At 40.2% G+C, this 16291-nt stretch overlaps 1 protein-coding gene across 1 annotated transcript in view; it reads right to left on the minus strand.

Moving 5' to 3' along the window:
- Cap2 (cyclase associated actin cytoskeleton regulatory protein 2) overlaps positions 1-16291 on the minus strand; it is a 120488-nt gene that overhangs the window by 5304 nt on the left and 98893 nt on the right. Inside the window, exons 8-11 of the mRNA XM_048348419.1 lie at positions 6932-7121; positions 4802-4971; positions 3594-3717; positions 3415-3497 (exon numbers count right to left, since the gene is read on the minus strand). Coding sequence (XP_048204376.1) covers positions 3415-3497; positions 3594-3717; positions 4802-4971; positions 6932-7121 — 567 coding nt within the window. The remainder of the gene's footprint in view (positions 1-3414; positions 3498-3593; positions 3718-4801; positions 4972-6931; positions 7122-16291) is intronic.

Raw genomic sequence — 16291 nt, forward strand, 5'->3', positions numbered from 1 at the left:
TGTGTCATAAAATTATTACTTCACAATAATTAAAAAAATCCCTTAACATTCAACCTTGGATTGTAAAGTTGAGGTGTATATATCAGGATCTCAACCTGATATAACCTGATAAAACCTGGCAGGTTTTTTTTTTTTTTTTTTTTTTTTGCCAGTCCTGGGCCTTGAACTCAGGGTCTGAGCACTGTTCCTGGCTTCTTTTTGCTCAAGGCTAGCACTCTACCACTTGAACCACAGCGCCACTTCTGGCCGTTTTCTACATATGTGGTGCCGAGGAATCAAACCCAGGGCTTCATGGATATGAGGCAATCACTCTTGCCACGAGGCCATATTCCCAGCCTCCCCCTGGAAGGTTTTATTTATTTATTTTTAATAACTGGTAACAAACAGTTTCACTTCAATATTAGTTATTTTTGTTTGTCATGATCCAATAAGGAAATGATAGAAGTAGTTGAGACTTATTAAAGATTTTATTTTTTTTTAATTGATTTAGGAAAACTAGTTTCTAGGGTCTTTGAGTGCTGGAACTTTTTTGTCTTTCCCATCCATGGCAGCTAAACAAATGTATCACTCAAAATATTCAGGTTTACGTGTTAAGCTCCCTCTCACAGGGAGCCACTATACCTCACATTTAAAGTGTATTCTACAAATCAGTAACATTGTCCTGACATGTAATTTACTGTGCAGCAAAATGATTCAAGAAGAAAAATAATGTACAGTGTCTATTTGCCTTGTATAGACAGTTGTTTACATTACTTTGCTTTTAACATTGTACTTGGATAAAATGCTCATGTATGTATAGGAATGTAACAGTGCAATATACTGCTAGCCCAGGCACAAAGTACTAAAATTATTTTGTGAAAAAAATCCATTAAATTCTGTGCTGTAATTTGAATATTTTCTTAGGACAGTTTGCCAAAGAAATGAATGCTGAGTCAGACCATGTGGGCTTTAGAACTTTAGTCCATGTCTTCCTCTCTCCCCCTCTATTTAGTTTTAATAACATTATCAAGGTAAAGTCTGCAAAACTAAAAGGCACCCATTTCATTTATCTTGTACTTTTTATCCTTTTTAAATTTTATTTTGGTTATTTAAAAAAATTATCCTTAAACAGTTGTACAAAGGGGTTTTTTCAACATGCCCGTCTGAAAGTCACCCATTTTAAGTGTACGATTCAATGATGTTTGGTGAGTTTACAGAGCTGTGCAGTCAGCAGTACAGTCCAGTTTTAGAACATTTCCATCATCCTTAAAATATCCCTAATGGCCTTCACCCTACGACCAGGCAACTGCTAATCTGCTTTCTGTTTTCATTGTGTCCAGGCTCTTTCAAAAGTATGAAGTGCTTGAAATAGGTAATGACATTTACTTGGTTTGAACATGCAAAAGTTCGGAAAGAATTCTGTCAAATGCCTTTTCCTGTTTCTGAACTGTTCCACTGAGTTCTATCTCCTGTACAGAGAACCATAGTTGTTCTGTTCAGAGACTTGAATATAGTATGTATGTGTGTGTGTTTATGCATGCTTATATCCTTAAAATACTAGTACCTTTCAAACATATAAACATATAAGGAATAATATAAATTAATATATGCCCACCATGTAAATGCACAGAAGCTGATAAACAGCTTTGTCAGAGTGTGACCTTTTGGTTTATTTCTTGCTTCGTTCTCTTTTTTCTATTTGTTCTTGATTTTGTGTGTGTGCGGCTGTAAGGATTAAACTCAGGAACTCAGGGCCTTGTACTTTCTAGGCAGGGTGCTCTACCACTCCAGCCACTCTTCTGTCCCCTTTCTGCTTTATTTCTTATAAGTACCGTGCACTAACCGGTTGTGCCACTGGAGCTCCTTCATTTTACTTCTAAGGTAGGTGCTCACTTTGTGACTGGGTGGGTATGGTCTTCCCTCTTGTCCTTCACTGCGTCACTGGGGGATGACAGGTGTGCGCTACTGCACACAGCCAGTGGCTGGGATGGAGTCTCCTGGACTTCTTTGTACCTGTGTTGCCTTAAGCCATGCCTCACCAATCTTTGCGTTCTAAGTAGTTAGGATTACATAATTGAGTCACAACACCTGGCTCCTATAATTTTTTTGTTTGATTTGGAGTATAATTTTATAATATGGTATATCCTATATGCCATGCACCACTTTCCTTACCTCCTTCCTACCCACTGGGTAAGGGGGCTAAGATGGCTCTTGAGTTCTCATAAATGTATTTAATAGGTGCGTGTATTGTTTTGCAGTTCTCAATTTATTTTAAATAAATGGACACACAATACAATGCCTACCATTCTGTAATTGGCCTCTATTGCTCAACATTATTTTGATATTTATCTGTTTTGGTACATTCGACTGTAGTTCATTCATTTTAACTGCTAGGTAGTATTCTATTGGGAAGATTTATTTATTTAGTCACTGGTTGGTGGACACTTAAATTGTTTTTAATTTTTATTTCCAGTATGAATGGTAGTGTAATAAATTTTTTTACATGTCTCCTTGGTAAAGATAATAGAACTCCTTCAGTGTGTATTTCCTAAAGCAGAATTACTCAAAGGCTATCAGTGTGGTTTTATTATTTGGTGCTAATTTGCTCTGTCTTGAGTGCAAAAGGTTCTTTCTCTGAACATCAGTATGCACTGGGGTTCACACTGTTCTACTTCCTTAACAGCCCTGGACCTTCACACCCTTTAAGACATAGGTTTGCACCAGCTTGCATTTCTTGTATGCATGACATTCAGTTAACATGGCACCTTGCAACCTGGACAATCTGAGTATAAAACTGATGAGTATAATCCCAATTAAACCTGTTAAAATTGTTTTAGGAGATGGGGGAGGGATGGAGTAAAAGACAGTGCTTGAGCGGGGAGAGATTGATTGGAATACATTGTATACTACATGGAAATGTCACAATGAAATTCCCCGTTGTATAGCTGGGGTAATAAAAAGAAATTGCTTATCCAAGAACGACTGCCCCTCCCAGGACTAGTCCTTTCTGAATAAGCTTGATCAGAAGCACATCTCTTACCTGTAAAAGAACCAATCCTGATTCCACAGGTGCAACTAGCTGTTACTCTTAACATCCAAACTAATATCTCTCTGTCCCAAACCATTTGAGGACCAAGTACCAGGTAACAGTATCATCCAAAACATGTTGGGATAATTCAGACTAGTTCATTCTGAACTCTTTGCACTAATCTGCTGTCTTTTCAAAGGAATCTTCTAAAGGCTGTGGCCTTCCCTTTGTTCCATTCTCCTTCCTGGCCAGTGCTGGTGCTTGCCATTGCAGCCATTCACAGATGAGGTGAGGAAAGAGCTATATATGGCAAGAAAGGAAGCAGGAGTTTTCTGGGTGGAGGAGCAGGCAGACTGGTCTATGCAAAGCCACCGCCAGGGTAGAGCATTGCTAGAAAGGCCACTCACCTGGATTTGGATATCCTTGGAGTTGATCACTTCCACAATTCCCACCACATTGTCGAACACAAGGCCAAACTTCTTACAATTATCTAAGGGAGGGAAAACCCAAAAGCCCACTTAAATATATACTGCATCTTTCTTCTGAACAACTCATAGGAACTAGAGAGCCATAAGTTTTGCCCTACCGATTGTAATGGAATTTATTTTCCCTTTTATCTGGAGAGTAGATTTGTCACATTTGAAAATGTAAGCCACTTGTTTCAGTTCAGACTCTGAAATGACAAGGTCATTCCTATCCTCTTGGTACTCCTAAAATTAAAACAGACACAGATATCGAACGTAAGGACAACAAAACCTGTTAAAACGAATTGAATGACTACTGAAATGACTATGGGCTCACCAGGATTATAGCTTTTTCCATATGCTCTTTCTTTATGTACCATCTCATTATGGACAAACCCCTGTCATGGTAATGATGGGAATAGGTAGATGGAATACTGCTTGGGAGGGGTAGATGTTGGCTTCCTAGCTAGTGGGTGGGTGGGTGGGTGTGAGGGTTGTTGAGACCCTGTTCCACACTAAGTCTGTATTTTATGCTCTAGCAACATCTACTGGGTTAAATAGGAGAGGAATGGGGGACGAGTCACAGCAGGGTCCATGCTCCAGTGTCTTTTCAGGTCATGGCAATCTTTCCAGGAACTTTGGTTCTTGGTCTGTAGGGTAACTGTCACATTCAGAGTATCTCTGCTCTGCTCACATAATTAGCCCAGAAAGTGTGGATGGCAGTGGTGGAATATTTGTTCTATCAAGACCTCCACCCATGGAATGGCACAAAACAATCTCTAGTAGATCAGGGTCGAGCACGGATCCCAGTCTTCCTGGGTTAATGGTTTCACTCACTGTTTGGTTACAAATTTATGGGAATTCACAGTGAAATTCATAAACATGCAGCAGAATGGTGGTTGATAGGGGCTGCAGGGAAGAGGGATAGGGAGTCTTGGGTTTCTGAGTCCGTGCCTTAGTTCTGCAAGATGACAAGTTGCTCTATGGATGAATAGTGGCGGTGGTTGCACAACACTATAGATGTACTTAATGTCACTGGCATGTAGTTAACATGGCTCATGGTAAATTTTAGGTTGTATCTATTTTACCACAACTTACCAAAAAAAAACCCAAACCACCCAAACAAAACCTGAAGGAGTGAATGCACAGGAACTAGTGAAAAAACAAATAATGGAAGCCTTCAGAAATCTCTCCGCTCTGATCCCAGCCAATGGTTTTTAATCACTTGTCATTTTAGTTAGGACTGCTTAAGAACTTGGCAAGTTGGTTTGGGTGGTTGGTTCATTCACCGTGAGTGTGTCAAGAATACAGGTGAAAGGACTTCACTCACCACTCTCCACTTTTTTCCTTCCAATTCAAGCACGGGAGCATGCTTCTGAGGAGCGTGAAATTTGGATGTGGGGCCTGGAGAATGGGTTTTGGTTGGAGACAGAATCTGTCCTTGAGCACGCAGGTTGGGGTTCTTGTATATTTTTTGGTCATCAGTGACATGCCGAAGCCCTGTGAAGGTGACACGGGTGGACACGTTTCTATTTCATGCAAAGAGAGATGGCCACAACAACTCTTGACAATGATGTTTTCCTAACAGTCAAGTGTTCAAGGTCAAGATGCTGAGTTTGAGTCCTGTATAAGCTTTGGATGATGAAAAACATTGTGTGTGTGTGTGTGTGTGTGTGTGTGTGTGTGTGTGTGTGTGTGTTTAGCCTGGGGAATTCTCTTTAAAGATACAGGATGATAAAAATTCTGCAGCAAACAAGTAAACAAGCAACCCTACCCCCTCCAAATCCTGAAGTCACCTCATTAAAGAGGATTTCATGGTTTCTCTCATGGTTAAACCATTTGCCTGACGTAGCCTAAAATGTTAGGACATCCTAATGAATTTGTGTCAGAACATGGAATTGACTTTATGGCTCTAAGTCCATTCTTTAATGCTGCAGGTGAGTCTCTGAGGAGATGGCAGAACCCATGTGAGCCGGCAATAAAGGTAAACCCTTATGTTCTGAACTCCAGCCCTATGTAAACACACACATGCATCCCAAGTCCTAGCACCTGTGCAGCACCAAAGACACATTTGCATATTGTCCTTTTGTAACATGACTTCATTGTTTAGAATGCATGTGATTTTCCTGATTAATTTTCAAGGCACTTAAAAAAATTAGACATTCAGGCCAGATGCTTGTGGCTCACACCTGTAATTCTAGCTATTCAGAAGACTGAGATTTTAGGATTGCCATTTGAAGCTAGTTCTGGCAGGAAAGCCTATGAGACTCTTATCTCCAGCTAACTACCAAAAAGCTGGAAGTAGAGCTGTGGCTCAAGTGATATAGCACTAGTCTTGAGCACAAAAGTTCAGGGACAGTGCCCAGGCCTTGAGTTCAAGCCCCAGGAACAGCACATACACACAATCAAATTAACCATTCACCATGAGAAAGGAAGTTCAATGATGAAATAATAATAATAATAGTAATAATATTAATTATTACTATTATTATTATTACTACTACTACTATTACTAATTATTACTTTTTGCCGGTCCTAGGGCTTGAACTTGGGGCCTGGGCACTGTCCCTGAGTCTCTTTGTGCTCAAGGTTAGCACTCTACCCAGAACCACTTTCAGCTTTTTTTGAGTAGTTTCTTGGAGGTGAGAGTCTCCTGGGGACTTTGTTGCCTGGGCTGGCTTTGAACCGTGATCCTCAGATCTCAGCCTCCTGAGTAGTTAGGATTACTAGTGTGAGCCACCAGCACCTGAGGAATGATGAAATTCTTCAACGAGCCAGTAAGTACATTGCTTCAGGACAGAGGTGCTACTGCCTATCATTTTAAATAAAAGACACTTTTTTCTTTTGGTGCCTGTTAATGAAGCCTGAATTCTGGGCTTCAATCTCTCACTTGGCTTTTTTGTTCAAGGCTGGTACTGTACTACTTGAGCCACACTTCTACCTCTGGCTTTTTTTTTTTTTTGCTGGCTAATTGGAAACAAAAATCTCTGATATTTATCTGCACCAGCTGGCTTTGAACTATAATCCTCAGAACTCAGCCTCCTGAGCAGCTAGGATTACATGCATAAGCCACCAGCAATCTTGTTTGAAGACACTTTTGATAATCATATATGAACTGTATGATGGGATTACATTGTGATATTTTTGTGCACACATATAATGTCATAGATATCTTGGTTCTAGAGGCTGATGCTGAAGCACTAGGGGCTAAATGAGTGATGTAACAGAATTTGAGTAGGGACCACTGCCTGGTTCCTACCAGTTTGTCTGGTCCATGTGGCAGCCCAGCCCACTGAGACTATCTAGACCTGAACACTGTAGACCCCTCCTTCCCAGCTTTAACCTCTCCTCCCAGATGTTGGAGATGGAAATGGAATGATGTTGTTTGTCCCTGGGGTTCTGAGGGAATCTGTGTGTTGGAGCAACAAGGAAAGGAAACTTCTAGTATTTGTTTTTTCACCTTTCGTGATAGCTTCTCCCTGGTTAAGCTGGGCGAATAATGCTGATCGTGAAGGCGAGGATTCCTCTTTCCTGCCTTCATTCTCAAAAAGTGGAGGTGGTCCTGGAGGAGGCGGTGGAGGAGGAGGTGGTGGGAGGCCAGGTCCAGATGAGAGGACAGACAACGCTGATGCGGTGCACGCTACAGGACCCTGTGAAAAGCAGAGGAGGGAAACTGCACTGAGACGAAGCCGGCTGAAGTTTTGCCAGAATACCTCAGAACCTGTTGCCACTGAGGGACCAGATTCCCCAGGGGGGGCCAGAGGGGCACATCAGTGCATCATGGGACTGCTTGGGAGCCCCTGGATGAAAGCAAGATCTGCCTTGGGAACAAAGCCTGACTGCCAGTTGACTTTGAACATCTAGGAGCCCCAATGTCAACTCAAAGGTAAAAAAAAGAAAGGAGAAGAAAAAGAAAAGCTATACCCACAAGTTCATGTCATGCCACGTCGTGTCTAAGGCCAGAATAGGAATGAAACCAGGTCTTGGCCAATTTAGAATCATAAAATAGTGGTCCAATGGATAAGAAGATTAGCTTTATAGGAATTCTGGAAATCATAATTACTGATGAGAGGTAGAGGAGAGAGATGAAAACATATTCAATGGTTACAAGATGTTCTTGAATAGTTAAAAAGAATAATATTGAGAATGTCTGGAATTTATTTTCTGAATTTGCAAGCCTCAAGCTTGCCCCCACATGTGGCCACACATGTGGCCTGGTTGGTTGTGAAATCTGAAGGTAGGGAGGATCTAGGATCCTTACTTGTGAACTGCAAGTAGACCAACAGAACATTAGATACATCCTGAGCAGTCTGCACTCATTCTGACTTTCTCTGCGGTGTGAAGTGCAACCTTTGTTTCCAGCATGAAGATGTAACAGACACAAATGGCAGTAGAAGGGGGATCACAAGAGGGGAGATTGGTGTTAGTGTGAGAAGGCTTTTCAAAGCAATTGCCCTGAAAGAGCTTAAAACAAGTAAGACAGAAACTCACCTATGTAACAAACTTGGAGTTATGTCCACCAATATATATGTATTGGTCAATATAATAATATATAGGTGGATATATATATAATATATTTAATGATAAACATATGTTATATAGTATATATTATGTATAATACATTGCACAATATATTAATATATGATACATGCATATATAATATATTATAATATATAAATACAGATACTGCATATAAACATATATTTCTATTTATTAGATTATATAGTTATATATGTATTAGTATATGTACTATCTAGTATATTAATATATTATGCATTATATAATACATGACATATTAATTAATATGTTACTATTATTTATTATTATATATTATGTGCAATTATATTATATCAACTGATACATTATATTAATATATTATGCATTAATATTAATTAATATTATATTTAATACCAATATAAAATATTAATAATTACATACATCAATGTATTAACATACTATACATTAGATAACACAGCTTATTATTGTATATAATATATATATTGGTGGATATAAGTCATGGACTTTCCTGCTTGGGTTGGCTTTGAACCACAATCCTCAGTCTGCCTCTTGAGTAACTAGGATTACAGCTGTGAGCCACCAGTGCCTGGCTCCAATATATTTTTTAAGACCTTGCGAACTACATTTGCATGAAAAGCCAACTCAGCTTTTTTTCCCCTTTTATGCCAGTACTGGGGCTTGAACTTGGGACCTCATGCTCTTGCTTGGCATTTTCTCTCAAGGCTAGTCCTCTACCATTTGAGTCACATCTCCACTTCCTCAACATAGTTCTTAAAAGCCAGCGCCTGATATGGTGATGCGTGCCTGTGGTTCCAGCCCTCAGGAGGCTGAGGAAGGAGGATTATGAGTGTGCCAGCAGCCTGGCCTACAAAGTGAGACCCTATTTTTTTTTTTTAAAGGAACTAAAGAATTGGGAGTGGTGGATAGATAGCACAGCTCTACATATTTTTAGTACAAGATATAAAAGTTAAACATTACACAAGTGCTAAATACTAATGAGTACAGCATATTCTCATTTTAAAAAAACTCAATTTTCACAAGGTGTCAAGATCAGGAAGTTTTAATCTATAGTAATTTTAAAAAACAAGTGCTTTTCAAAGTACTTATATAATTCCTATTCAGTGTAGAATTATCCTGAACATAAAATATTCTGTTCAGAATGTGTGCCTTCAAAACTCAGCAGGCTAGAAGTCTATAGTTATTTGCAGTGGTTTTGATTTTTTATCTTTGGCCAGGAACACCCGCCTGACTCCATCAGGATTCTGGGGTCTCACAGTTCATGAGACCAACCAGTGTTCCCTCCTGTTCTTAAAGTGTTCTCTATCATGTTACTATGGGGCAATTTGAGAATTTGCTTGAATCATAAAAAGCTTATAATTCTAGCTTTCCACAGCAACTGATATTCCAGTCCTGCTAAATACTGAGAACCCATGACTATTTGTTTTGCTTCTAAGTTTGTAAGAACTCATGTGGTCAGTGAAGGGGTAGGTCCTTCCCCCAACATTTGAGAAACTTCTTTATTGTTCTCCTATTTTGTGGAAAGGGGAGATGATATGGCTGCTAAATCTTAAAATGATTTAGATGTTTCCTTCACTCTCAGAATTCAGAGCCTCCTCCCTCCCCCACCCCCCCCGCCCCAAGCCATTAAAGGACATGGAAACTAAAACCACATATTCAACTTTTGGGAACTTTGATTCGTTCAGATGGCTGACCCAGGACAGCAGACAAAGGATTTATTGCAACAAATGTTAGAAATAAAAGTCCTCCAAAATAAGGGCTCTCAGGACCCGCTGAACCTCTGTCTTGGACTTGCCTTTTGTAGGTCCTGGCTCATTTCTGTTTGGTACAATACCAGGCTCCAGTTTCCAAGGTTACTTTTCAATTAGCACTCAGGGGCTTTACTGAACAGTGGACTGGAAATCAAACTGATTAGACCTCCTTCTAACTGGCTCCCAGTGGCTCCCCCCTGCAGGGAACTTATCTTTGTCTTCATCCTCTCCTCTTTCTGGGCATTACCGTACATGACCCACCCAAACTTTCTTCCTTCTCACAAGAGCCTAGCCACAAGAAGCAGTCAACTGGACTAACAGCCCAGCCTGACACTAAGTCTTCAGGCAAACTAGTGAAAAGCCCAGGAGAGATCATCTGACAAGGGGAGGGAGCTGGGAATTAAGGAGCATCTAGTATGCACCAGGCACTGATTGCTTTATCTTGTGCAGTAGATTATTTAAAGCTCAGTCATGACAGCCTCAATGCCAGAGGTTCTCAAATGTATCTGAACATTAGAAGCAGGCAGAGATGGTTAAGAGAAAAATCTTAAGCTTAGGTTATGTGGTAGGATTATCTGGGCGGCGGAAGGAGTGGGGGAAGCAGGGTGGGATGTACCCAAATCTTGGCTCTCCTTTGAATGCTTAAGTTGTGCTGGAACAAGGCCTTAACTCTCCTGGGATGGAAGAATACTGGTGTGTTGCCTTTTAAAGGCCAGGTGTTATGGTGGAGGTAAAGCACCAGATTATTTAGACTGGAAGGGAGTCAGAGTTGGCACCTCGCAGGTGCTCAGTGAGTGACTCATGACTTCTAGTTTGAAAGGGGCAACTGGGGATCTCAAGGAGAGAGGGTGCTGTAAGAGGGCAGATTTTGTATCCTTCCCACTTAGAGTTAGGTTTCTTTAGAGATACAGAGGGAGAACCCCAAGTGGGTAGATCTGTGTGGAGTTGTCTCTGAACCCACAGTTTGGAGAACTAAGGGGATGACACTTGACATGGTTCCCTTTTCTGCAGTATGCCACGTAAGTCTTCAGAAACAGCCGCATTTGCCTGCAGACTGCACTCGTATCTCTGAACAGAGGCCGTGTGGGCAGAGCTGCACACACAGAACACACAAGGGCCTTTAAGAAGCCACATTGTTGACTTATAAGAATCTACATACTTTTTAGCCCTTCTCCTAGAACATGGTTCATCATAAATCCTTTTATAATATGTCTCAGCAGAACAATGACTTCTATTTCATCGTCACAGTGTAGAATCCTAGTTTTGAGTGCTCAGGATGTGAGACAGTGGTGTCATGAGACCTGTGTAAGTAAGGTCAGACAGAAACAGACTGGAAAGTGATGGTGGCCATTGATGGTAGGAATCCTGCAGCAGAACTTGGAGAAAGACTTAACCAAAGCACTGTGACCCCTGCACAAATGCTTTTGGGCAAAAAACCCCCACAAAACTTCTTTGTGATGTTGATAAAATGAATTGCTTAAGTATTCTAGACTCTTTCATCAGGCACAATTGAAAAAGACATTCTATTAAAATCATATAACAATGGCACACAACCTTTAAAAAGCAGCATATTTATGATTTTTAAATGGCTACATTCATCACAGAGCAAAAGTTCACTCATGTTGTAAGAACACAGGACAAAAAACGAGAACTGCTGCTTTTAAGGTCTATTAAGATTAATTTTGAGAGCAGATGTTTGGTTAGATAGTCTTTTTTTTATTCTGGCACAAAAGACTTTTTAAAAAGTTAATGTACTGCAAATCCCCTTCTTTAAATTAATTTCAGTGTCCTGGGAACAGCTGTCTCTTCTGTTTTTAAATGTATGAACTATGGCTATCAAATAATAAAACCATTGTAAGTAGCACATGGCTAATTTTGGTTACATATTATATATATATATATATATATATGCCTGTATTATATAAAATCAGTTCTATACTGGTATACACTGTCATTTGTTTTCATTCAGTGCTATTTCTTAAGATAACTACCAAACGTTTTCTTATCTTAGAATTTAGATTTTATTACGAAAGAGAAATGCCTTCCAGTTGCTAAATGGAATCTGCTTTGCCTATGTATGGCAACAAGATCTTCAATCAACAATACACTTCTTTTTGCTTCTGCTCACTACACACTCCAGTGCTTGAATTACCTGGTTAGTTCAGGTATGGTAACAGTTTTCATCTAGGTAAGCTATTAAACTTACTCCAATAATTCATTTTGTTGAGTTTGTAGAAAGAAGACTTTTAGGGTACTTTTAGGGGGGGACCAGCAAATGCGCAACTGTGGTTTAGGCCTGGGGTAGGTGCTTTGTTTAACCTAAAAGAAGCAAAGGAGGGAATTTAAACAAAGGAGACATATATAGATATATAGTTATGGATATAAATAGGTAAGTAGGTAGATAAACAGCTCTAGCCTCCAAATTTAAGAACAGATAAGCAACCAATATCTCTTGGCTAGTATTTTTTAACCAACTTTTAAAAGGCAATAGATCAAGAAAACAAAAATTTCATGCAATAGCTATGGCAGGTGAATTGTTGCTTACAACAGAGCTTTGGTTAAGATTTGTCTTTTATAAAACTAGCTTAGTGATAGGAATGTTTTGAGCCACCTGTCTTCAAGCATTTGTGGAGATCATAGAGAAAGATACAAAAATGAACCAGCAGACACATGGTGACATTAATGAGTTCTCCCCTCCCCCCCAGCGTTCCCCTTTGGACACACACTCAGCCCCTTCAGTTTCTGGTCGAGTTCTCTCTGGCCGTCCGTCGCTGAAACACACTGGGCCATTAATCAGCAAGCTTACCATTAACAAATCTCTGGGTTGCCATGACAACTCACATGTGCCCAGTCATACACTTAAGAGTTTAAAAAAATCACCAGGCCATTTCAATCACATGCACACTTCTATCTTCATGCTACAAGGATAGGAACTCACAATGCCTTCTAACTGAATATTTAAAATAAAATGCTGCTGACTAATTTTTTTAGAGAATCCCAAACAACCTGGCATCAAATGACATGTAAAATACAAGGGTGATAACCTCTCAATATGGTAATAGGAGCAAGTGAAGAAAAGAAACAACTGTTACTTGGTCTTTAGTTCACACACATCAATTGATAATCTTTTGGGCAGAAAAAACAAACAAAGCCCAATTCATGACATTATCATCATCCTCATTATTTATTGCCAAAATTGGGACTTGATCTCAGGGGCTTGAGCTTTTTGGCTCAAGGTTGGTGCTCTACCACTTGAACAATGTCTTTAGTTTAGCTTTTTGCTGATTAATTGGAGAAAAGTCTTTTGGGTTTGGCTGCCTGGGTTGGCTTCAAACCAGGAGCCTCAGATCTCAGCCTCCTGAGTAGCTAGAGTGAGCAACTGGAACACAGCTCCATGACTTAGAATTTGTTAGGAGTTTTTATGTCAAAACGAATTTCTATTTTCTGCAAGATGTATACTTTGATCAATAACTTAGTGAAACTGATATGTTTCCAAATGTGTCAGCTTCTATAAGAACTTGGGAGCTTTACATTCATATTTATATCACGCTTTCATTGGAAGACAACTATAGTTAAGAGAGAAGATGGCACATAAACTAACAGATGGCCACCCAGTACAACATAAGTGTAAGCCAAAGTGGATTTATGACTTTCGTTTCTAGTCTTTTATTTTTATCACTTATTAAAAATTTGAGACTTCTTCTGCCAATAAAAATTTTAAAAAAAGTTCTTGGGAAACTTTCAAGAAAACAGGATTGTTAATGATAGTACAATGAAGTGGCTTGTAATATTTTAAGCAGCAGTTTAGTAATAATTTTTTTAATAGAAAGCCCATGTGGGAACTATCTTCCATTTCATCTATAGAAACAGAGAATATTGCTGCCATTTTGGGTTTCTGTGAAAGTTCCAATGGTCCCACTTACAGGTAGTTGATCTAAAAGGATAGTCCAGCAGCTCAGAAGGCAGTGTGGGGGCTGGGAATGTAGCTTAACGGTAGAATGCTTGCCTAGCATGCACAAAGCCTTGAGTTCAATTCTTCAGCACCACATAAACAGAAAAAGCTGGAAGTGGTGCTGTGGCTCAAGTGGTAGAGCGCTAATCCTTGAGTGAGAAGAAGCCAGCGGCAGTGCTCAGGCCCCTGAGTTCAAGCCTCAGGACTGGCAAGAAAAAAAATAAAAAGGCAGTGTGGGACTCAAGGCTTCGCAGAAAAGGGAAGCTCACTAAACCCCCAAATCTCCAGGTGGCATCTATGGACTTGGAATGCTACTGCCTGTAGTCTGGATTCCTATTACAGTTTTGACAACAGATGAAAACAAATAAAAAGACAGAAACAAGGTTACTTCAAAGAAGTAGTAACAGCTTTACAGCCTTACACTAAATCACTTTAAAGTGATTTATGTAGTCTTTTATGTTCACAGTCTTAAGTTATATATCCAGATGTGTCCTTTCAATAAATGTAGGTGGCATTGATAAGAATGCACTGTACTCATAAATTGACAATGGAATTGAAACCCCTTTGTACAATTACTTAAAGATAATAATAAAGACAATATAGAAGGATCTCCCAAAATATAGGGGTGTTCAATATGTAAAGGGATGATTATACCATCATCATCATCATCATCACCATCATCGTACTAGGGGTCGAATTCAGGGATAGGCAGGTACTCTACCACTTGAGCCACTCCTCCAACCTCTTTTTATGCTGTTTATTTTCAAGGTAGGGTCTTGTTTTTTTTATGTTTGGACTGATTTGGGCTGTGATCTTTCTTTTTTCCTTTTGCCAGTCCTAGACTTGAACTCAGGGCCTGGCACTATCCCTGGCTTCTTTTGCTCAAGGCTAGCACTCTACCATTTGAGCCACAGTGCTACTTTTGGCTTTTTCTGTGTATGTGGTACTGAGGAATTGAACCCAGGGCTTCGTGCATGCTAGGCAAGGACTCTACCACTAAGCCACATTCCCAGCCTGGGCTGCGATCTTTCTACTTGTGACTCCTTGTGTCCCTGGAGATGACAGGTGTGCATCATGTGTCCCACTATTGTGTTTCCCCCATAGTTGGGGACAACAGATGTGCAACATGGCATTCAGCCATAGGTTGAGATGGAGCTTGCAAACATTTGTTCCTGGGCTGGCCTGGAAACTTGATTCCTCCATCTCCACTTCCCAAGTAACTAAGATTGCTGGCTTGAGCAACTGCATCCAGACCACAATGTAGAATTATTAAAAAATTTTTTTTAGAAATGTTTGATAAAAGCAGGTCATTATAGCAAAGGCCAGAATCATAGACTGTAGTGGACACAATGGATTTGCTCAAATGATCCAGACACTTGGAATAAATTGTCTTGCTAAGTAGCCTTGATTATTAGTTTGGCCTTGTGTTTCTACTTGTATGAGACCACCTTTTTTATTTTTTGGTGGTCTTGACTGGACTCAAAGCCTTGCACTTGCTAGGCAGGTGCTCTACCACTTGGGCCACACTTCTGTTCCTCTGGGACCACTTTTTTTTTTTTTTGGCCAGTCTTGGGCCTTGGACTCAGGGCCTGAGCACTGTCCCTGGCTTCTTCCCGCTCAAGGCTAGCACTCCGCCACTTGAGCCACAGCGCCGCTTCTGGCCGTTTTCTGTATATGTGGTGCTGGGGAATCGAACCTAGGGCCTCGTGTATCCGAGGCAGGCACTCTTGCCACTAGGCTATATCCCCAGCCCCTCTGGGACCACTTTTTATATCAACTGCATGTAAGTATCACTGGTGCATTTGTGGGAACCTGAAGTTTCAGCAGTGCTTATTTCCATAGATGAAATAGGCCGACTTTTTGCTTGGCTCAGCCTGGATTGTTTGCCTCTTATTAATACATTCCTCCGTATCTGGGATGACAAATGTCATCCTACACCCACTATCATTCCCCCCTTGTTCAGTTGAAATGGGGTCTCTCAACCTGTTATTCTCAGACTGGCTCCAATTGGGTTCTCAGCCTCTCAAATCGCTGGTGTGACAGGTCAGTGCCAGGATGCCTAATTTCCACCTTCTATTTATTTCTTAATCCTTTCAACCAACTCTAATTTTCATTTCTCCAAGTGTTGTTGGAGGTTGTTGGGATGGATGACAATTAGCACATAGGATAGACTTAGTGCATTGATACTGCACTAAGAACTATGTTGGCAGCTGAGTGCTGGTGGTTCATACCTGTAATGCTAGCTACTCAAGAGACCAAGGTCTGAGGATTGTGGTTCAAAGCCAGCCCAGGAAGGAAAGTCCATGAAACTCTCATCTCTAATAAAATACTCAGAAAAGGCTGAAAACTGTGTTGTGGCTCATGAGGTAGAGTGCTAACCTTGAGTAAAAGAAGCTCAGGGATAGCATCGAAGCCCTGAGTTCAACCAGGACTGGCAAAAAAAGGAAAGAAAGGAAGGAAGGAAAGAAGGAAGGAAAGAAGAAAGGAAGAAAAGAAATAAAAGTTATATTGCCATTATGTAGAAAAAATATATATATGTATATATATATATATATATACACACACACACACACACACACAC

Source organism: Perognathus longimembris, chromosome 6 (genome assembly GCF_023159225.1).
Source record: "Perognathus longimembris pacificus isolate PPM17 chromosome 6, ASM2315922v1, whole genome shotgun sequence".
In the NCBI taxonomy this organism is placed as follows: domain Eukaryota; kingdom Metazoa; phylum Chordata; class Mammalia; order Rodentia; family Heteromyidae; genus Perognathus; species Perognathus longimembris.